The sequence below is a fragment of the Gymnoscopelus braueri genome, assembly GCF_963280865.1.
Source record: "Gymnoscopelus braueri genome assembly, chromosome: 4".
Taxonomy (NCBI): domain Eukaryota; kingdom Metazoa; phylum Chordata; class Actinopteri; order Myctophiformes; family Myctophidae; genus Gymnoscopelus; species Gymnoscopelus braueri.
In genome coordinates, this window is record NC_137605.1 from 26,651,316 (window position 1) to 26,675,350 (window position 24,035).

Below are 24,035 nucleotides of genomic sequence, written 5' to 3' on the forward strand. Positions count from 1 at the left end.
TTCCCACAGCCTAGGCCTCTCTGGATTAGACACACAACAGCTGTATTGTGTGTGTGTGTGTGTGTGTGTGCGCGCGCGCCTGAGTGTGTTTGTGTGTGTGTGTGCCTGCGTCTGTGTATGTGTGCGTGTGTGTATGGACGTGTGCACTTGTTGGCAGTGAAGAGAGAGTGAACGAGTTCAGCGTTTGTATATGGGGGTTTAGTGGGGACTGGATGTGGGCCTGGCTTCTCACTATCCAGATATCCTGGCTCACTGCCCACTGTGTACAGTGGGACTGAGTCAAACCCAAAGTCCCGTTGCCAAGGCCGTCCAACAAAAGTTTGATTTATCAACAACGTATATATTATTTTAATGACCTTCTTGGACAACTCTGAAACCCAAGAACACAAATACGTTGTTCTTGTTGCCTTTAAATGCCCAAACAAACAAACCACAAAACACGGAGCTGCCGCTAATGTTAAGTAAATGATGGGGGTCAAATGGGCAGCTATGACATGTTTCTCTAGTGGTGTCACTGAGCACAGCATCCAGGGCCATCCAAGTGTTGAGGCAACAGCATGTCTGTAAATTATATCGCCATAATCCAGAACTGATGATAAGAAATTTCAACAATCCTCATCAAATCAGAGGAAAGCTGGTTTTATTTCCATATGAAGAGACAATCTTGTGTCAAAATGTTCCTGATGTGGTATTTGAATTAAAATGTAGACTATTATCAACCCAGATGCCAACATTATTTTATTTTTAACCCATTCAATATTTGAACGTTGACTGTAGAGAGATATGCAAATTACAGTAGTCTGTTTTATGGATCTCAAGAAAAATATGAATTTCGTTTCATTTACGTCAAGCATAAGTTGAAGATTAATGATCGTGTTGCAATGCATGAAAGGAGAGTTGCATATTCTCTCTGGCTAATTGGATAGAATCGGCAATACAGTGCAAATGACAAATTAGTATAATCCACAATTCCGCATAAAGATTAATTTGGCAACCATGCAGGGAAGAGACAATTTCATTGATATAATTGGTGAACAGGACAGGGCCCAGAATAGAATGGACAGCATGCCCATTTTAACCAGTAGGAATTCAGTTCAGACTGGGCTCCCCCCATCCTCACACACTGATGTCTGTTCCATAAGTAATTCTGAAACCAGCTGCAGCAAGCATCCCAATCCAAGGTAAATCTATGCATATAAAGGCACCACGTTGTCTAAACCAGTAATCAAATCATTTAATACCAGTATGACAGATGTGGCGGTGCTGTAGTTAGCTCTAAAACCAGAATGATGTGGACGTAGAATGGATATAATGTTCTGAGAGGAATGACTTCAGCTGTTTATTCACTAATGATTCAATTACTTTTAAGAGATGGGACCGTTTTGAAATTGGGCGATGTATTGCCATACATGTGCAGGGACCATGTGGGCTGATTGCACGCACGCATGCACGCACGCACAGTATCCTAAGTATGTGATGTGCTCCTTGATAAAAGAAAAGTGCAGATAATCTTAAGAAAAAGGGGTCACAATGATCCTCACCATCTTTCGTCCTGATATTGATGGCCTGCAGTGCTTCCAGAACAAGATTAGTAGGGAAATGAATGGAGAACTGGGGACTCCGGGCTACCACATGCACATGGTCATTAGTTGTGGGAAGGATTCAGTCAAGTCTATCCTCAAATAAGTGGGCAATAAGCGGCACAAAAACCTGAACAGACATCATTCGGTCCTGACGCTAAGTAACCATCAAGTTTGAGACTTGTGGGAAGAGGAGTGGTGGCTTTTCCAGAATTTGGCCGCGAGTTTGTAATTAAGTCCAAATAGTATGTTGACTTGGCTACCCTAACTGCAGCTGTACACTTGTTGTTTCTTAGATGTCTAAATTACGTGCAATGGATTTGATCCCCTGGCTAGTGACCAGGCTTCATTACTTAAAAAAAAAAGACAGCTTTAAGTTAATCTAATAGGGGTCGGTGCTAGCCAGAAGCCCTGATTTTATTGTGCTCGTCAGTCATTTTAAATAAGAACAAGAAGGGTGTCCGGGTAGTGCAGGGGTAAAGTTCCTGCCCACTGGAGACTGGGGTTGACTCCTCTGCGGTGCCTCCGGCTTGGCCGGACCGCTCCAACAAACACAATTGGCCGTGTTCACGGGTTGAGAAGCAGCCAGCAGAAAAGGGTGTATGCAGCGGATGGCAGGAACCAGCAACTGCCCCGGAGCGACTATGTTGGTCCAGGCACCTGTTAAGCAGGGACCAGAACTTGTAGATCATCTATTTCTGATTTTTTTTTAATGTATGAATTATTTTTAACATGGAAACGATTATGACAAAATAATTGCGACTATCTCAAATAATTGCGATTAGACGATTATGTAAAAATTGTGACAGGCCTAAAGTGCAGTGCCTATTTTTACACACCCTTCTTACCATTTGCCTTGGGAGGTTAAAGGTAGGCTAAGTGATTTGCAATTATTCAAATAATTGCAAAATGGGTCTATGTTCTGATAGTGCTCGTTACTATAGAGTGTCCTGTCCATATAAGGAGTCTCCATGTCTCTCCAGCTCTTCATAAAACAGAAAATGCATTTTCGTTTCAGTTTCATTTCCAATTTTATCCAATCAGGATAGAGAACTCAATCAGGATATAGATTAAACAAGTGAAATTGGAAGTGATGACACTAAGAAATGAGCAGGCAAAATTAGAACTGGAACACTATAAAAATGAAGCTTAAAAATGGGTACTTTCTCCTGATTGGCTGAGATTTTGACACCTACCAAAAAATGTATTTTCTGTTTATTAAAGAGCTGGAGAGACGGGGAGACTCCTGTTACTGAGCAAACACTCTATAGCAATGATTACTATCAGAATATAGTGCTTTAACCTTTAAAAAAAATACTTTTTGTTTTAACCCAAAAATATCACTTACCCTACCTTTAAAGAATCATGATATCTCTTATCATTTAGAGAGCAAACCTTAACTGTGTAAAATCCTAAGAGATGCTGTTAGATTGGTTCGTTAATAGCAACTTGTTGAATATTAAGGTAGAATTGGACCTATAGTTTGAGAGGATTGTTGCGTAATCAAAGCCTTAAAGTGGCACGTAATACACTGTCAGTAACCGCATGCGATGGTCCAAAAAGTCAAAACTGAGAATTCAGAACCGTTTCAATTTGGCTAAAAGTCCTTCAAGGTTTAATACGTTTATTCAGGAGCAATAGTTTGGAAGTCGGTGAGTCTCTCTATCTCGCACGCACACACGCACGGGTCGCACGCACACCTATCTACACATTCTGCCACCGAATCATCAACATTTGAATGAGGTGACCAACCCACGCAGATGCCTCACTACCACTGATGTCACAGTACACACCGCACATTCTACGACAGATTTTCAGCCACATATGCTAAACGACAGCCTTATGTCGTCTTGGTGAGTCACATCCTTAATACAGTGTCCCAATGTGTCTCATAAGGTTGTTGCTACGTTCATAGCTCGCTTTTCGTTGCTTTGCGTGGTGCGTGTAAGGTTCAAATAGTCACGAAATGAGAGATTGAAAGGCAGAGGCTAGATTTATTTGTCTCCCGACTGTTTGTAGATTGACCATGTCCTTCCTGTAATCATCTGAAAGCGTGCACACACACACACACACACACACACACACACACACACACACACACACACACACACACACACACACACACACACACACACACACACACACACACACACACACACACACACACACACACACACACACACAGTAAACAGGGCGAGTTTTCCCTGATCATGCGCACACTGACACTCACCAGTTGGGGACGCAGACTAGAAGTGCCTTTTAAAGGGATAGTTCACCCCAAAATGTTTTTCTTCTATCGATTACTCACCCCATGGAGACTTGAATTCATGGATATTTTGTTGTTTTTGTCGCATTCCTAAGCCAATAATTTGATGACCAGCGGACTGGTTGGCAGCGGTTCCGGTAGGAGATACAAAGGAGACTCTTTGAGTCTCCTATCGGAACCGCTGCTGGTTATCAAATTATTGGCTTAGGAATGCGACCAAAGCAAAAAAATATCCATGAATTCAAGTCTCCATGGGGTGACTAATCGATAGAAAACATGTCATTTTGGAGGTGAACTATCCCTTTAATACTGTGTGGGGCTATGGTAGAGTTTTCAGAATTTGTGCCAGCTGTGTTGTGTGCCCACATTAGAGCCAAGGTCATGGTATCCCAGGTAAGCTGGGCACTGTGGGCACAGCTTGAGACCTGCTGCATTTGGTGGGTTGATTCTGTAACAACAACACTTTTGTTTCCATAGCTCAGAGTTTATAAAGTGTTTGACAATCATATAAAAGAGGTTTAAAGCCTGTAATCTGAATGTTTTGATTCAGAATTGTGTGGCAAAGCCTGGGAATAACCACTTTGACAGTTCTGATCAAGGTCAGTGCTTGAGTCATAACACAAAATAGCTTCACTAATCAGATCTATTCACATTTTGTTGCTTTCCCCATAGTCTAAAAACAGCATAGTCACATTATAGGCTATATGCCCATTGATCAGAATCATCAATCTCCAGTGTGATTAGGTTTAACATGATGAAGCACGCTTGCTTCTCTCTTGTAGCTCAGCTGATCCTGAGCTTACCTTATAAGGGTGGCAGTGGATTTTTTTTTAAAATGATTTGTACTTTATTTTTTAGACAAACATACAGAAAATGTACTTTCAGCATTGATGCAAGCATATTTTAGACAAGACATACAAAAACATCACAAGAACATTCTTTTTCAAATAACGACATTACTGACCATTATAACGAGACAAGACATACCATACACATATAAGGGTGGCACTGGATTTAAGGACACACTTGGTTAAGTAACAGGAACCTAAAGCCTGAGTTATACTTAATTGTGTGCGTGTATAGCGCACCAAAAATAGCAGATCTATAAGTTCACAATGTGTCGCGCTTTTTTTGTGTTTTCTGTAGCCATGGACTAGTTTAAAGGATGATGCATATAATATTAGGGGCAGGTGAAGAGAATGCGTATAACCGTAACTTTACATTTTCAAGTCACATAATACACATTTAAATGTTGGCTTAACTTAAGCTGCATGTAAAAAGACCCAATTATATGAAGAACATTGTTAATTTAGCAGCATATCAGATGGGAACTCGGAGCATCTCTGTGAGGAGCAGAAAGCCCAGAGTTCTTCCTTAATGACAGGAAGCTGGGGAATGCTAAGTGCTATGAGCCAAATGTTGTGGCGATGAAGCCGGTTTTGATTTTGGCCCACACACAGCTTGCTTGTTTTGATGCCTGTTTGCAGGTTGGCATATTGCCACCGGCCATTTGCTATGAGAGTAACTGGTATGTTGGTCTGTTCTACCACCCCTTTTTAATAGGTACCAAACACTGAAGCAGATAATTATTTTCCCCAAATCTGATGAGACATTTGCATGGTGTAATGTTAAAGACACTGGTAAGGTATGAATTATCCAGCCAATGTGACCAGTAGATACGTTAAGTTTGTACACTTTTGTTGCATTAGAATGCATAGCCTAACATTCTGATACTCGGCATGAATTGCATGACGAGTATAGCCACAAAAGTGCAATAGAAAGTAACCCCCTTCCCAGAACCTTACCTTAACCTCCTTAACTGTATCCCACAAAACCAATGCCTAAAAATAAAAATGTCTAAACCAATGCATAAACTTCCGCCATCCGTGTTTGTTTATTTATTGACCTGCAAACCAATCCATTCTAAGTGCTAACCTTCCAAAATAACTGATGGATAGAAAGGAAGCCTCGGTTTGGTTTCAGAGCTTTTGACACAATTCTGTGACTCTTAAAGTATATCGTCGCTGTCCAAAACGTACTTTTCAGGATTCAAACAAAAAAATAGCCGATCTACAAGCTCACGACAGGTTGACCTAATCTAGTCCAAATTTAGGATCTAATTTACAATTTCCAGAAAAGGTGCTGTCATTTTGGACTGGAGCTTGTGAGACTCAGATGTTTGTGTTTGAATTTCCTATTGATCCCTCTTATTCTGTCTTGTATTCCCGCTGGCGTCTAACCAGCAACGCAGCGTTTTCCTCTAACAGTTGCCATGACGCCGGCTGTGTAACTCCTCTCCCTTCCCTTTTTTCTCTCCTATATTTTCTCTTCTCTTTCATGCTTAGATTTCTATTCTGGCACGGCCTTGGAGTTTCTTTTGTATCATCGCAGCATGGCGGAGATTGATGCCGCGCAGGTGTGCGCCACTCAACCGGTTTTGCGTCCGAGAGCACGTCAAAAAGCATGTTGCGTGTGTGCGGCGTCAGAGAGTGTGTGTGTGCTTCTGTGTTTGGGAAAACAACAGAGACCACGTGTGCCAAATACCAAGATATAGTGTGTTGTTTTTAGCCTATTTATGATATGCAAATAAAAAACGTTTTCTTTTTATTACAACATCCTATCTAAAAACTCATTCAGTGTGTGTGTGGGGGGGGGGGGGGGGTTAATGGAATAACAAAACTTAAAAACCACTATAGTGTTTGTTTTTCACTCTGCATGGAGCCCCAGCGGTTGTTGTAGTGCTTCGTCCATTGAGTCCAAAAGTACTGTTGGACGCTTGTGTGTTTGTGTGTGTCAGTGTGTCTTCGCTTATATTGGCTGTGTGACTCATTGCTGAGTGGACGCCAGTTCAGTACGAGGCCTGCCTGCTGTCTGAGAGGCAGATGAAAGCATGAAAAACCCCAGGCCTGCCCCCTCTCTCTTAACTCCACCACTCCCTGCTACATGGTCCTACTCCACCCTAGCTCACTCTCCCAGCACCGCCACAACACAGGAGAGAACCTTCTCTGTGTGCGTCAGTGTTGCGACGCGTCGTGAGCTTGAAGATCTGCTATCTTCGTGGAATTGTACGCCCCGGAATAGGGACGTTAGGGTTAATGTGGTTAAAACATATTTGACAGACAGCAAACTTGGTAGGTTCACAGAATCACAGGATTTTAATGTGGTGTATTTACATGTAAGCCTACGTCTACAACTAATAAGAATCATCAACCAAATATTAGGTCATAGTTTGTCCTCGCTCTGTCCCTCAGTGTGTGAATATGTATGAAGTTAGACTAGGGCTGGGCATTACATCGACATAGTATCGATCGTGATTTGAGATTTTGGATATCGTAATTTTGTGATATGGAATCGCAGCACAAGCGTTGTCTTTTCTTGGTTTTAATCACTTTTTTGCACTTTTTAATACTTTTATATTTTTATACTTTTATACTATATTTTATTTTTATAATATATATATTATATTTTCATTACAATCCAGCATTATTGTCACAATATCAAATATATTGAGGTGTTTGTTCTCAAATATTGTGATATATTTGATATTGTTGTCCATATCAACCAGCCCTTCGTTCGGCTAAACCGCATCTCTCACGCTTCGGTTTGAGATCCCACTGGAAAGGACCATAAGTGTATATGTGCATATACAAAAGGAGATAACTGTGGCTGGAATTCCACACGCCTCTGTCTCTCTCTCTCTCTCTCCTTCTGCTGTCCTTACATTCCAGCAGGTTTCTTTCAAACATCAAGACCACCCTTCACCCCATTGCACCCCCTCTGCGCCGTAGGCCCACCGGAACACGAAGGCGGGGAGCAGGGCAAAAAAGCTTGCACTTCGTTAAGCGTGACCATAAATAAACACGAGTCACTCATGCCACACAGGCTCATAGCATTCTGCCGTGACCTGAAAGAAGGGATCTCTGTTATGCAGTGGTGTCAAGTAACTGTACTTAAGTACAATTTTGAGGTATTTTTTACTTTACTGGAGTATTTCCAATTTTCAGTACTTTTACTTCTACTCCACTACATCTCAGAGATGAATATTGTACTTTTACTCCACTACAATTATTTGAAAACTTAAGTTACTAGTTACTTTGTAGATTATTATCACAAAACATACATTAACCACTTGAACCCTATATACATTTTGGCTATTTGAAAATAGCCGATCTACAAGCTCACAATGTGTCGCGATGCGATGCATTGTGAGCCTGTAGATCTGCTATTTTCCAGAGATTTATATACATTTGAACATTTGTGAAATGGGACATTCTGCATAATGAGTACTTTCTGCTTTTGGTACTTTAATTTTTGAAACCAATACTTTTGTACTCAAGTACATTTTGAATTCCAGACATTTACTTGTAACAGTATTTCTACATTGCAGTACTTTTACGTAATTACAAAATGTGAGTACTTTTTCCACCACTGCTGTTATGTCCTGTTATGGTGTTAACTGTTTTTCTTTTTTCATGTGTATTTTTTTTAAATTATCCCCTCTCCACCGGGGCCCTAAAACCTCACCATCACCCACGCATGTGAGCCTGTGAGTCAATACTAGTGATGAATCACTCTCAACACTGACTCTCATTTATCAATGACACATTTGGGCAGTTTCTTCTTTTGGTGGAGGCCGGAGAGCACTGAGCGAAGGGGAAACTTGTGTCTGTGTGTGGGGGTAGGGGTAAGGGAGTGTATTCAAAACCAAAAGAATTAAAGTGTCACTGAGAGTGCAATAAACAAATCGACTGAAATGCCTGGTATCTGAGCTTTGGTTTCAGTTGCATAAGAATAGCAGAACGGCTGATAGCATCTCCAGTTCAAACCAAACAGTACACACACACACACACACACACACACACACACACACACACACACACACACACACACACACACACACACACACACACACACACACACACACACAGAGTCACCCAGTGAAAGCGTTTTTGTTTCCTCAAGTATGATGAAAATACACGGCAAGCGTCAGTCAGCATACCAAAAATAGCACTGAGATGAGTGTGTGTGTGGCACAAATGTTGGGACGGAACAGCGTCTCTGGATCAAACTGACTCATGTCTAAAACATTCTGTGGTCAGTGTGTGTGTGTGTGTATGTGTGTGCGTGCGCACATGCAGGGGCATATGCGTATGTGAGTGATGCACTGCCACACACAGCACGTGTCAGTGTTTACTCTCGTCGCACATGACCACTTAGTTGTTTGCCAAGGATGGTTGCTTGCTTTTACGGATGTCTTATAAGCCGCTAGTTAGAATAATACATGTAAAGAATAAGTCAATAATTTAAGAAAGAGTCATTTAATATGAATGATAAAGGTAATTCAAGAAAGGTCTTATTTATTTAGTTTTTGATTGATTGTATTTTATTAACAACATGAAATGCATATACATGGACATATATTTGTACATTATCTGTCAAAATGGTAAAACGCTACAAGCTTGAGAGCTTGAACTGAGTGCACATCAAACAATAAACTGAATTCAACCTTGTGCAAAACAACAAACTGAGTGCAGATCAAACAGTAATGGTTAATAATGGTTGTTTTTGATCAACTCATTTGATCTTCCCAAAAGCCCTATTTGATCACCTGGTAGATCAAAAAAGGGTGCTTGCCAACCCCTGCTCTAAATGGTAGGCAGCTCAGTATATTCTCTTAATGTGTGGGTTCCCGTTGAAGTAACAAGAAGGGATCCTTTGTCATTTTTCAGTCTTTACTGTTATCCTTTACCAGGTGGCAACCTACCTTGCTAGGTTGTGGTTGGCATTGCATTGCACGTCACATTACAAACGGATAAATAAATAAAATCGTGCCTGAAGGAAAATACTGGCAGGCTATGCAATCTATGTGTCCCTAACACAATAATTTGTTTTTGTGGCTGTATAATCATTAATGTTTGCATGCTGCCAAGTTATACTGAAATAGTTTCCATATTGAATAAAAGGAGTCCTGAGCCAAAATGACTTTTTCTATCAATTACTCACCCCTTGGAGACTTGAATTCATGGAGATGTTTTTAGTTTTTGTCGTATTCCTGAGACAATAATTTGATGAGTCAATAGGAGACTCAGTAGGAGACTCTTTGAGTCTCCGCTGGTCATAGAATTATTGGCTTAGGAAATGCGACAAAAAACCCCAAATCCCCATGAATTCAAGGCTTTATGGGGTGTGTAATTGATAGAAAATAAGTAATGTTTTGGGTGAACTACTCCTTTTTAAGCCTTATTGTAAAATCGAGAAAACAGCCTGTTTATGTGCCACATTTTTGGAAAAACAAACAAATTAGTTGAGTATTATTTCTGCCTGTCATGTAAAAAAATAGGGACACCAGGTTAAGAGTTGTTAAATGTCAGCCATCATGGTAAATGGTGCATTCATACAGTGCCTTTTATCCAAAGCGCTTTATAGTGTGCATTACATTCACACGCCGATGGCAGAGGAAACCATAACATGCAAGGCAGGCACCAACCTGCTCACCAGGAGGAGGTTTACTGTTGGTGTTCAGTGTCTTGCTCAAGGACACTTGGACAGTAACACAGCGGAGGGAGCTCGGGCGGGGATCAAAACCCGGGAACCTTCCGATTCTCCAAGCAGCCGCTCTACCTATAGGCTCCTGAGCCACTGATGCGTTCTGTTTTGTGCAGTACAGCCCACTCCCAAGACTCTGCCGCGTACATCTTTAACCCATTCAGTCCGTGAACGCATATCTGTCATTTTACTTTTTCTTTGGCTTCTAGAAGCAAATCTTTGCTTCTGGGGGTCCCTGGAAGAAAACATTTTGAGATGGGGATGTAAATCCTAACAGTTATTTTTTTTGCAAAAACCTATGTTGCTATATCGGTGGTTCTCAAACTTTTTCATGTGAAGGACCCCCAAAATGATATGTATTTGGCCGCAGACCCCCCATCTCAAAATATTTTGTTCCAGGGACCCCCAGAAGCAAAGATTTGAGTCACAAATGTTCCCTTTAAAAAAAAAAAGTATATTTATAAGATTTTCAACATTAACCCATTAACTGCCAGAGGTATTTTCATATTTTTTTAGCCAGTGCCAGAGATTTTTCATTGAAAAAAAAAAAGTACTCTGGAGCCGAGATACAGAATTTTTAAGTTTTAAGTTAACAAGGAAGTGGATAGGAGTCTAGATCTTCGAAAAATCATATCTCCTTGGTCTTTGGGTCAAATTGGAAAAAAATATAAATATTTTTTTTTAAACTACGCGATTAGCACGTGGTGGCTTTAAATAGGTTCGCGTAGATCTACGTGATTGGCAGTGAATCAGTAAAAAAAAAATAGCAGATATACAAGCTCATAGCGCGGAAAGTATGAAATAATGGTTATAGCTAAAATCTAAAATGACACAGATGTGTTCCCGGATTGATTTGGTTAAGTGAACTATGGTTAACAGGATTTTATGCTTAAGTGGCAAAGATAGATCAGACCTGGCAATAACATTATTCTCTTCTGTCTTGCTATTATCTCCTCATTCTTTTTCTCTCCCCCCCCCCCCCCTCCACACCTCCCTTTCTCTACTCCCAGAAGCCGTTGGGGCCCAGTCCCTGTTCACCGTGCCCCGACGGCCTGGCTATGGCACCATGGGGAAGCCCATCAAGCTGCTGGCCAACTGCTTCCAGGTGGACATCCCCAAGATGGATGTCTACCTCTATGAGGTGGACATCAAACCGGAGAAGTGCCCACGACGAGTCAACAGGTACAGTGTGCCCACTTTACACATGGTATAGTGTAGCGATGGGTCAGAATAATCCAATAATCGTTTTTAGGATAAACATTTAATATTAAATACATATTTAAAAAAAATATGTGTAGAATAATCTTTATTAATAGAATTTATAGTACACTTTTACACATTCCTAGTATAGTGTTACAGTGTGTCCACTTTACACATGGTGTAGTGTTAATGTGTTCACTTTACACATGGTGTGGTGTTAGTGTGTTCACTTTACACATGGCGTAACAGTGTGTCTGTGCTTGCTTCATCTACATCTAGATTCTTGATTCTGTTGTTGCTTCTTGCTTTATTTTTTGCTGTTTGCTGTGAGAGGACTTTTATAAACCTCTTACTCACCTGGACAGGTGGCTAATTTAATTTAGTTCTCATCTTACTGTTTTCATTATTATATTTATTTGATCACCATTCCTTCTATGTTGTTGTTGCACAAATAATTCTAAGCTAATAGCATCTCTATCGTATCTTCATCTTGGCCGTTATATTTGGGGTTTTGTATTGTGAGATATCACTACTGTCTTCAAAAAACATAGTTCTTAGGAGTAATAGCCTTATTTTCCGGTTAATGACCATGCTGAAGAGATTTAGCAGGGCGGAGGAAAATTGCGTTTGCCTATAAGGAACCAAATAAACCTTAAAAAAATAGAATACTTAAATGTGACCTGAGATTTTGCACAACGGGTGCACTTTGTTAAACTCTTCAGTACGTGATGAATTATACTCACGGTTTAGACCAGGGGTCCTCAACAGGGGGTCCGGGACCCCTAGGGCGTCCTCAGAGTTACTACTGGGGGGCCGCCTAATCTTTTTAGTGATAGGATAATTCTTTTTTACCCTAGCATTCCTATTCTGAGGGGAACATTAGCCAAAAATAGCCGATCTCAAAGACGTTTGGTGTAGAGGGGAAAAAAGAGCAGACTAAAAGAGTAAAGAGTGAAAGGTCAAATTTACTAAGTATTGACGGTTTAAGTGGTTAAATGTCTGAAAATACACATTAACGTGAATCCAACATGACTGTGCTGTCCAACAAGTCCATGAAACTATCTATGAAAGCTATTTAAAAGTTTAATCTGCAACACAATTTTATACACTATATAGTGGGGGTCCCTGCTCCATCTCTCTCTCAGCTTGGGCTGAAAAACGTTGAAGGCCCCCTGGTTTAGACCATTGGTTCTCAGAGTGGGGTCCGGGGACCCCCAGGGGTCCTTGAGGGGGTCCCCAGTAAGATTTTGAATAGCCAACTTATACGTTGGCTATTAAAAAATAGCAGATATATAAGCTTGCAGCTTGTACATCTTCTATTTTTGGAAAATGTTGAATAATTCAGATTTTATTCTCTTCTGGGGGTCTCTGGCACAAAGCGTTTTCAGATGGGGGTCCGCGGCCAAATACATATCAATTTGGGGGTCCTTGACATGAAAAAGTTTGAGAAGCACTGGTTTAGACGTTACATTGAACTGTAAATGAAGGGTTTTGCTCGACCGCTGTACAGGGAGGTGGTGGACTCCATGGTGCAGCACTTCAAGGTGACCATCTTCGGGGATCGCAGGCCAGTCTACGATGGGAAGAGGAGTCTGTACACAGCCAACCCACTGCCCGTGGCTACCGCCGGGGTGAGGAGGCAACACACACACACTTGTTGTTTCTACTGCCAACACCCGAAACCTCTTTGGAAAAATCGAGGAATATTTGCGCAAATCTTTGAATATATATTCTTAAAGCTAACATTTTTTAACTCCGATCTGTGCTTCTGGGGGTCCCTGGAAGAACATATTTTGAGATAGGGGTTCGCAGGCCAAATACGTATCATTTTGGGGGTCCTTGACATGGAAAAGTTGGAGCACCACTGATATAGCAACATACTGTTAGGATTTAGAAAACATTTTTTAGATTATGTATTTGGCTGCGGACCCCCATCTCAAAATGTTTAGTTCCAGGGAAATATCAAATATCACATACTTGCATACACACACATTACATAATATGACGCTTGTACCATCTTTGGCATGTCACCAACTTTTGTCCTCTCCCCCTTCAGGTGGACCTGGATGTTACTCTTCCAGGTGAGGGCGGGAAGGATAGGCCCTTTAAAGTCAGCATCAAGTTTGTGTCTCTGGTCAGCTGGCACATGCTGCACGAGGTGCTGACCGGCCGCAGCATGCCTGAGCCCCTGGAGCTGGACAAGCCAATCAGCACCAACCCTGTGCATGCTGTGGACGTGGTGTTACGACACCTACCCTCCATGAAGTGAGTCACTGATGTCCCTGCAGAGCTTTTATGCTGCAAATACAGTAGCTCTCAGAGTTATTTTTTGACTGTCATTGTCATCTTTGAATGATGTTCACTGTGTTAAAAAAAAAAAAAAAATCATACTAGAGTGTCATACAAAAGTAGTGAAAATAGCTGATCTACAAGCTCACAATGTGACGCGTAGCTTGTTCAGTAGATCTGCTATTTTTATTATAAGGAACGGTTTTGGACATACAAGGTTAAACTTTCCACCCGACAGCAACATTTTGAAATGTGTTGGAAGTGGAGCCCAGCTTGCCAGGTAGAAACCCTGAAACATGACGAAGATTTACTGTTTCCGGAACACCATCTTGGCCATTTTGATCAGTCACCCCTCACTTCCTACATGTAGGCCTACTGTCCTAATATGCACATAAGGGGAAATACAGTACTGTCTGTGTAGTGTGTATTTATTTGTATGTTATTCTGACCCGCCTCTTGTCAACAGCCGTTAATACTACAGACGTGGGAATAGAAGCCAGTAGTTTAACACACACTGTGTGTGCTTTGATCTTTCTGATACCAAGGGCAAGATTTGTTTTTTCGTACGACCCACACCAAATATCAATACTGCAATCCCTGTGGAAATCAAATGTGTCTTAAATATGATCCCATTGCATGCTGTACCTGAACCCCACAATATCACCGCCAGAGTCCGAGCCAATATCAGAGGCCCTTTTAATGAAAATCTGTTGTGCCATTATTAAAAAGTGGGCATTATCGACAGATTTCATTTGACTCTTATTTGCCATGTGCCTAGAGGGCCAGGGTGCATTGGCATCATGATAGATTGTCCGGCCCGGGATTCACACGGAGAGGCCCATGGTCGTATGCACCATTATTAATGTGGCTCCTGTACCGAGCGATAAGATGTCGATAAAGCCAGGCGAGCGACGTCGCCACCGTCTCATTTCATTGAGGCGTTTCCAGGATGTATTGAACTGCGGCTAGATGTGACACTCTACAAACTGCCATTGACCCACATTATCAATTCAGGTTGTGTCAACTAATACTAATTCCCCATTTCCTGCCCCCTCATCCCATGATCCTTCATACTATACATTTATTGCTGATCATCTTCGCTCTTGTTTTGACCTCTTTTCTTCCCCCAATGCCCTTTCCTTTTTCAATCTATTTCACCCTCTCCTCCACCCATCTGTCCCCCCTATCCCTTTCGTCTCTCTCCACTCAGGTACACTCCAGTGGGTCGATCCTTCTTCTCTGCTCCAGAGGGCTATGACCATCCCCTGGGCGGTGGCAGGGAGGTGTGGTTTGGCTTCCACCAGTCTGTGCGGCCGGCCATGTGGAAGATGATGCTCAACATTGATGGTGAGGATCAGACTTGTCCTGTCCTGTCCCCAGCGCTGTGTTGAATAAAAACTGGATGCATTGGTCATGTGGAAAGAAGAGGGAAAGCAGGCAATTAGATTTGAACAAATGTCACAGTTAGTGTCTCCAAAGTTTTCATTCATATGTGTAAAGATATGCTAGCTAAGCTGGTGTGCTTGAATGGACCATAACTGTATTACGCCAGTCGTGACAATTAAGTGAGGATGTTGATTTTTTCAAACAAGTGGGTAGGACACTACCTTTTCAGTATTTACTGTAGAAGAGAAGTTTAATGTTTTCAACAATTCGGCACTAAAGGTCTGATAAGAAAAAAATCACAATACCATAATAGAACACAAACCATTCCAACAAAATTGCTGTCCAATTAGAATCACTGTTACAAAGTTGTCCAATTAAAATGGCCGTTACACAGCTTTCCAATCAGAATCTTGGCTACAAAGTATTCAAACAGAATGACGATTAAAGAGATCTAGTTATAATTGTCATTGTTAACAGTCCAATTAAGCTGCCCATCCAGAATCTTGTAATTCTGTAAAACAGTGAAAATATATGTATCACGTTTACCTCAATTCATTTGAAGATGATCAGTAATGGTTGAACAGTAATTTCTTTAATCAGTTAACTTTTTGTTTTCACTTTTCAAGATCATAAGTAAAAGGCATGAACCCTAGTCAACAAATGGCAGGTTGAATGGTCAAGTAAATATACTGTTGTGCATAGAAAACAATCAAGTGCGTCAAAGTAATTAAAGGGATATTTCACTTTCAAAAAAACTTTGGGTCATTTTATCATCTACTCAGGCTTTTGTGAGCACCCCAGACCGTTTTTAAGTTGCTTGATTCACTATTTAGATATTTGATATTCATTTTATCAGACACGCCCCCTTCCTATACAAACCCATTATAACTTCAAACTCCATTTTAACCATGTTGAATTTATCAAAAACACCCGTCCTTGGTTCTGGTGACTCACCCCGCCCTCCTAATACACGAGGGGGCCGTGTTTTTTTTATACCTTTTTTCACTTTATTTTTTATTTTTTTTATTGTATTTAATTTTTTTCCAAAAATAATAAAAAAAATAAATGAAAAAAGTTATCAAAAAAACACGGCCCCCTCGCGTATTAGGAGGGCAGGGTGAGTCACCAGGTCGGGTGTTTTTGATAAATATAACATGTAAAAAATTGAGTTTGAAGTTATAATGGGTTTGTATAGGAAGGGGGCGTGTCTGATAAAATGAATATCAAATATCTAAATACTGAATCAAGCAACTTAAAAACGGTCTGGGGTGCTCACAAAAGCCTGAGTAGACGATAAAATGACCCAAAGTTTTTTTGAAAGTGAAATATCCCTTTAAGATACCAGGTAAACATCAAACCTCAAACCTATCTAAATAACATACATGTGAACAAGTTACCAACAAAATTGCATAGTTTAATTAGCATTAATCAAAATTCGGTGACAAGAAGTGATGTAAGGAATAAGTAGAGTCTGAAGAGGTGACTTTTCAGACTGTGGAAGAAAAGTGGGATTGAGTCTGCAGGCCTGACTGAGGTCATTTCACAGCTTGGGAGCCAGGAGGTAGAAGAGGATATGACACTTGAAATGACCAGTGAGACATCGGAGGCAGTGGAGACAGTAAATGTGGAAGAGACATTAGACCCATTAGAAACATGGATAGAAGAGACAGATATTGGACACAGTAGAGACAGTATAGCTGGAAGAGACAGACATTAGAAACAGACATTAAGAATCAGATATTGGATACATCGGGTGGTGTTCAGACTATGGTCCTTTAAACAAACAATAGGCGCACCGCCTTTTTACATAAAACCCTATGCGAAATGACCAGAATGCGACCACATACCGGCTGCTTTTAGAAGGCGCTGATCAGAGCGCCTTTTGTGGCGGAACGGAGCGCTTTTTAAAGTTGAAAATAGTTTAGTTTTTTCAGAAATGTGCCTATTATGTGGACTGCTTTTTATCACTGCCCAATCACGAGTTGGTGTTTGTAGGGAGATGAACTGTGTCATCTGATGAAGTAAGGGGTGGGTCATATCCTGATGGTGCTTGGGTACCAGTGTTAATTGGCACATTAAATATGCAAAGAAGATCCTTTAATTAACAAATAAATAACTAACCTTTAAGAAATAACCGTACAATTAAATTCTGTTTGTTGGTGTTTGTTGACACCGTCAACCATCACCATTAGTGACATTAGTGGTGAAAACATGTTAGAGAATGTGCCTTGCCTTCTGTTCTGTGCAGGTGGTTGTTGGAAAGCAAGTCCACAGAGAGTGTAGGAAAGTGATTGTTTGTATGTATGTATGTGTTAGTTAGAGGAACATGGAGGAAGGTGGGCTACTGGCTGTATAGGAACTGCCTAGGCGGTTGCTATGGAGACAGAGGGCAGCGTGTGTGAGACTGGTGGGTGGTGCCAAGGTTAGCAGGGCAGCGACGCTGTTGGGGAGCGTTCTTTTGCTTTTGTTTTATACTCTTGAGTGCTGTTTCTGTTTTAGTCCGTCTCTTTTTCTCTGTGTCTCGTTTTCCCGCCATCACTGTACCATGAAATCCGTTGGTCTCCCCCCACCCCAATTCAAACATTAACCAAGAGGCCCAAAAGTGTCTGAACATCTACAAATTATTCCTAACCCATCCTCAATTTGCCAGTGTGTGCTCAAGCAATGAAACTGGTCTCATGAGAAGGCCCCCGACTGGGAGCCAACGACGAAACTATTTGCGTTTCATTGCACACCTGTGCATGCCATCATCCGCAAGCGGTGTCACTGATAATCAAAAGAGGATGTAGAAAAAAAGGCTTTGATTAGGGAGGCGTGAGACCTTTGGGAGTTTAAGTTTACATCTCTGACTCATAGAGATCAACAAATGGTTGTCAAAACAAAACGCGAAACGTGGGCGAGGAAATAATTATGAGCGATATCGCTTCCTGATGGTAGTGAGACCTTTTGAAACAGGCTAGCAGTGTGTGTAGGTGTGTGAGAGCACTGTCATCACACATGCTGTCACAGATTGGTAGATTAGTAGTTATTAACAGCATCTCTCTGTCTGTCTGTCTGTCTGTCTGTCTGTCTGTCTGTCTGTACCTAAATAACAATAGCATTATAGCTACAGGGCACATTCGTGCTTGCTTACCAAATCAATTCCTGTGTCTGTCTTCATTTGATATTCATGGAACACTTGAGAGGATCTGTGTAACTTTATTGAGTGGAGAATTTCAGAATTTGTTGCTTGGCAAATTGCCATTTTGAACGTATGTATGATGTTATGAATACGATGTTATATGAATACGAAGCATTGGATCCATGTTTGCTCTCTCCTGCATGAATACCAAGCAGAGCCGTATGTCCGGCCACTGGAGATGCCCGACTTCCTAGAATCTGAACCAATTAGTTTGCGTGGCCTCAGACAAACATTATAAGCTAAAATACAAATTTGTTGAATCTCGTCATGCTAAAAGAGTTGGTCAACGCTTTGTGTTTAATTCATTATGTGTTATTCTGCTTGCTAGCTGGTGATTAGCTAACATTTGGGGCTAACTGTTTATTTGTTGCTTATGTTGTTGATGGAGTGCTGAAGAAACTGTTGGTGGATCATAAGTGGTTGTATCCCATTACTTGATAAATAGTTGTTTAGAGTAGAACTGTTGTATTAAAGCTTGATCAAACTCGATGTTGTCGATGACCGTTGTCTTTTATCTTCTGGTCTGCAGTATCTGCCACCGCCTTCTATAAAGCCCAGCCAGTGATCCAGTTCATGTGTGAAGTACTGGACATCCACAACATAGATGAGCAGCCTCGCCCCCTTACAGACTCACACCGGGTCAAATTCACCAAAGAAATAAAGGGTGAGAGAAATGTATGAAAAACACTGCCATGCTGATCGTTCACATTGGCGTGATGATGGCACGTGTGTGTTTGTGTGTGTGTGTGTGTGTATTAGGGCTGTCAGAACGAATTTCACTATTCGAAAATAATTCGAATGTGGAAAAAAATTATAATATTCGAATGCTAAAATTGCCATTCGAATATAGAAAAATATATTTAATAAAAAAAATATATATATTAACTCTCTCAGTGCCACGCCCCGACATATCCCGAGTTTTTCCCGAGTACCCTCAGTGCCAGCACGAGAAATCCCGAGTTTTTACTTTTGACTGTGGTCGCGCTATTCTGTATATTTTTCATGATCACTTTCGCTTCCTGACTACATCAGACTCACCCGGAGCCGGATGTAAAAAAAAAAAAAACATTTCCGGGTCACGTTGTTTTTCTCCGGTGATTTTCGGCCAGAATAGGGAAAGTCACGGTTTTTCACACGGTATAAAAAGCGAACGGAGAGGTCCACGTCTACTCTCTTTGGTCTGGGTGACGATCAGTCATCGTAGTCGTGTATCGCATCGTAATTTAGCCCGATCAACATTATCGAAAATGTCAACATCCGGTTCTGACCGGATATGACGTGAGCCTGTTTGGGAGGGGGCGAGTGAGCCAGCGAGATCATCAATGTGTCGATTTGTTGCTCTCTACTGGTAGAACTGTATTATGGGTTTAAAACCCCAATCAGATCATTTATTTGAATGAAAAATTACAAAATTACAAAATTTAAAAAAACGCAAATTCCTGGCAGTTTGGGAGTACTTTATGAAAATACTCTTGGCACTGAAAGAGTTAAAGCCATAACCATAACTATAAACTAATATAGTTGGTTTCACTATTTTGTTTAGCCTGTTATTAGAGCATTTGTATGTGTGCACGTATATGTTTATTATTGTACTAAATTTACATAATTAAATTTACACAATTTACATAAAAAATGCATAATTTTATATCATTATATATTATATAACATATTCGAAAATATTCGAATATTAAAAATAATAAAGCATTGAAATTCGAATGGGATTATAGAGGAGAACTGACAGCCCTAGTGTCTATATATGCTTATGAAGGCGCATATGTGCGTTTGTGTACTGTGAACATGTGGCTCATGCTCAGCCTCCCACATTACTCCAACCCAGTCTCTTACTCACTAGGTCTGAAGGTGGAGGTGACGCACTGTGGAACCATGCGGAGGAAGTACCGTGTGTGCAACGTGACCCGCCGGCCAGCCAGCCATCAGACGTGAGTCAGCGGGGGAAGGGGCCAGAGGAGGATGCTCTGTGTGTGTGTGTGTGTGTGTGTGTGTGTGTGTGTGTGTGTGTGCGAGAGCGCGTGTGAGCGTGTGTGTGTGGTGACTTGAGTGGGACGGGGTCTGATCACCAATTCACCAACAAAACCACATAATGGCTGACTCATGCGATTGCCAAACCAGAAAACAGGCATTAGTCATCCTTTTAGTGAAGTTAACTTACTTAGCACCGTGAGCAACCAAGTATAAATCATGGGTAATTATTGCATGCAACTGCTTGTCTCTTTGCTGTGTCATATTTTAGGCAGGGCTAATTTGACACCATTATGATTTTTATTTATTTATTCATTGCAGACTATTTAATCACCACGCGGCCATCTCGACAGCTAAACCGGTGGTTCTGATAAAATCACAATAAATCATATGTCTGTTTACCATATTGGTTGGGCCGTTGAGACTGTATATAAACAGTTATATTGTGAATGATAGCCTAGTGTTTGTTTCGTTTTCATTTTCATGTACCCATAGGGTCTAAATGCAAATGTCCCAGCTAAACATGCATTCCCCTATCATGTCGTTTGTAAGGCTCCGCTCTATACTCTTAACAGACGGCAGTAAAGAGTCTGTGCCATCTATGATATACAGCATTTAAACAAAATTAGGTGGATGAGCTGAACAGTTAATTCACTGTTTTATTTTTAAATAATATGTTCTGTTCTGTTCTGTTGTGGACAGGTTCCCCCTGCAGTTGGAGAATGGTCAGACAGTAGAGCGCACTGTAGCTCAGTACTTCAAGGAGAAGTACAACTTGCAGCTGAAATACCCCCACCTGCCATGTCTACAGGTGGGACAGGAACAGAAGCACACCTACCTGCCCCTGGAGGTGAGGAAAAACAATGACCTCAAACTGTCCAATCCATGTAGAGCAGGGGTCTTCAACGGTTTTTCTTTTCAGGTCAAGGACCCCTTAGCTGAGAGACAGATGAAGCAGGGACCCCCACTACATACTGTATGAAATTGTGTTGCACATTCAACTTTTTCATTGATAGCTTCAAGTTCATAGTGACATGATACTGACATGATACTGATGTTTTTTTTGTTTTTTACACATGATCTTTTCTATGAATGTTGCATTCATGTTAATTTGCAGTTTACTTAATAAACTTGACATTTGGCTTTGTACTTGGTCTGCTCTTTTTCCCCTCTACACCAAACCTCCTTGACGAAAATAGCCTACAAGCTCACAATGCTTCGTGCTGCGACCCGTTGTGAGCTTGTAGATTGGCTATTTTCAGTGAATGTTCCCCCCGGAATACATATGCTAGGCTTCAAGTGGTTCATGTAGAAATTGAAATAAAAACGTATCCTATTACACAAAGATTTTGTGGCCCCCCTTAAGTAACTCTGTGGCCCCCCTGTTGAAGACCCATGATGTGTAGAGTAACATCTGTGCTACTGTATGCTTTGTACTGGGTGGTTCCCAAGATGTTAATGTGCATAACGGTATGAACATGAAGCAGGGCAGTGCTAAAAACAGTCGAAACTAATTAATATAGGCTTACATATACACATAGTCAAGATTATATGTTGCATTTTAATGCGTTATAAATAGTTATTACTTCTTTGAAGATGTTGCCATTGTCTCCCTGCAGGTGTGTAACATTGTAGCAGGTCAGCGGTGCATCAAGAAGCTGACTGATAATCAGACCTCCACTATGATCAAAGCCACAGCTCGCTCTGCACCCGACAGGCAGGAGGAGATCAGCAGACTGGTGAGTGGTGGAGCCCCCAAGTGGACGGAGGCCCGCTTTTAGCCCTCATGGATGTAGTCATAGACTCGTCTCCAATTCCTCCAAACGTATTCCTCAAATATGATATCAAAATGTAGTAGGATTTACTTTATATTAATCTTTATCTGTACTTTAGCTTAACTTTGAATAATCCAAAAAATACTGCATGGAAAGGAGTGTGATTAATGTCTTACTTAATAATTCTTACTAGTAAGGGTGGGTAGGATGCTTTGGAGGGTTAGGGTTAAGGCCAGTCCACACCAATGCAACTAGTCGCAAAACCGTTGCATGCAACTACTTGCTGGATTTAGTATGCAGAACTTGTCACCTTCCGGAGTACACTCAAGCAGTGCAGCATTATTAACATGCCCAACTGAATGTTGACCCTACAAAGTAAATTAATTCCTGATAATTTATCCCTTTGTACATGAGCACATGTACATTTGTATACTCTAAATGAACACTGAGGATTTTACTGTGTAGCCATGACAAATGAACACATTAGTATATGATACTACTGCAGTACAGTATGTCCTTCTTGGTGTTCGCCACTCGTGGTTACATCACATCGTCAAACTGTTGTACTTGTACAGTAGTTACTTACTGCTCATCCTGTCACAATTAAATGCCAGCACTGCTGTATTATGGATGGCAGCAGTTACCTGGCTCAGAAAATTGCCCTAGCAGTTACCTGGCTCAGAAAATTGCCCTAGCCATAATGGATTTAATGTGTATGTGTATGAAGTCACTGCGCTGTCTCTGCAGTGTGTTGTCCGGAGATGGACTGACACAGACAGTACATTGCCTCCAACCACCATCAGATTAGTGCTGTTTACTTATATCCAGGCCATTGTCACCTTATTAAAACAGGCTCTCCTCACGTCTCCAACCCGGGAATGAAAAGACTGGGCCTGCTGTCAAGATAACACGATAGAGACAGCACTGTGCGTGTGTTTTCATTTAGATATGTGCTTCCTTGAACTTGATGGTATTGCAGAAAGTGGATGAGATGTGAAGGACAAAACATTGAGATAAGCTGCGTTAGAAATGAAATGAGCACAAAACCTTGCAGGCGGGCATGTGTTCACAATGTGTTTCTACATCATGGGTTATCTCTCTTTTTCCCCATACTGTGTAATATGTTATGAAGATGGGTGATCAAAAAACAAGATCAAGCTGCGAGCAGCAATTAATGGGATCCAAGCACAATACACCAATGTGACTTGAGATTACTTTTTTCGTTATTTTGTCTGGCATTTCTGCCTTTGATGATAACACAGTGGAGATTGACAGGAAACAAGAGAGTTGGGGAGTGACATGCAGCAAATGTCTCCCTGAAGATGACTTTTAGAAGATGATGATGATAATTGTGCAAAAATGCAAAGGGAATCGTTATTTGTTACTTACTACTTACTGACCAATGACATATGATAAAGTTATGTTGCTATTGCGCCATCTATTGGTGAAATTACACCAATTTTGCATGACACTTCAAAGCCGATCCCTGCACAATTTGCTTAAAATGGCATGATGCATGAGTGAGTTATGACAGTGTTGGTAAAATAGGCCCAACCCCCACAGCATTTGTTCAGATTTTGAAAGCCAAGTATAGCTAAAATGAATATATAGTATCAAATATAAAAAAGCTGTGGAAAGAGAAGGTGTACCAAACTTGGAGAGGGGTTGGACAAAATTATTTGGAAGAGCAGTGAAAAACCGGTTTGGACAAAATTCTAAATAGCAGAAAATCAAATATGGACATTCATATGCATCAGACTCATCATTACAGAAGGAGTCCATTAGAGAAAAATGTGTTAAGCAGATGAAACTTTTGAGCCCGTCTGCCAAGT

The 24,035-nt window shown here is 41.0% G+C and overlaps 1 protein-coding gene across 5 annotated transcripts in view; it reads left to right on the forward strand.

Moving 5' to 3' along the window:
• Positions 1-24,035, forward strand: part of ago3a (argonaute RISC catalytic component 3a) — a 53,834-nt gene that overhangs the window by 10,021 nt on the left and 19,778 nt on the right. For 2 of the 5 annotated variants that reach the window (XM_080425488.1, XM_080425491.1), the window contains exons 2-9: positions 11,403-11,574; positions 13,103-13,223; positions 13,649-13,857; positions 15,092-15,228; positions 18,978-19,112; positions 20,286-20,388; positions 21,131-21,278; positions 22,048-22,167. In XM_080425488.1, the coding sequence (XP_080281614.1) occupies positions 11,403-11,574; positions 13,103-13,223; positions 13,649-13,857; positions 15,092-15,228; positions 18,978-19,112; positions 20,286-20,388; positions 21,131-21,278; positions 22,048-22,167 (1,145 nt within the window). The remainder of the gene's footprint in view (positions 1-11,402; positions 11,575-13,102; positions 13,224-13,648; positions 13,858-15,091; positions 15,229-18,977; positions 19,113-20,285; positions 20,389-21,130; positions 21,279-22,047; positions 22,168-24,035) is intronic. The other 3 variants (XM_080425490.1, XM_080425492.1, XM_080425489.1) reach the window with 2 other exon arrangements.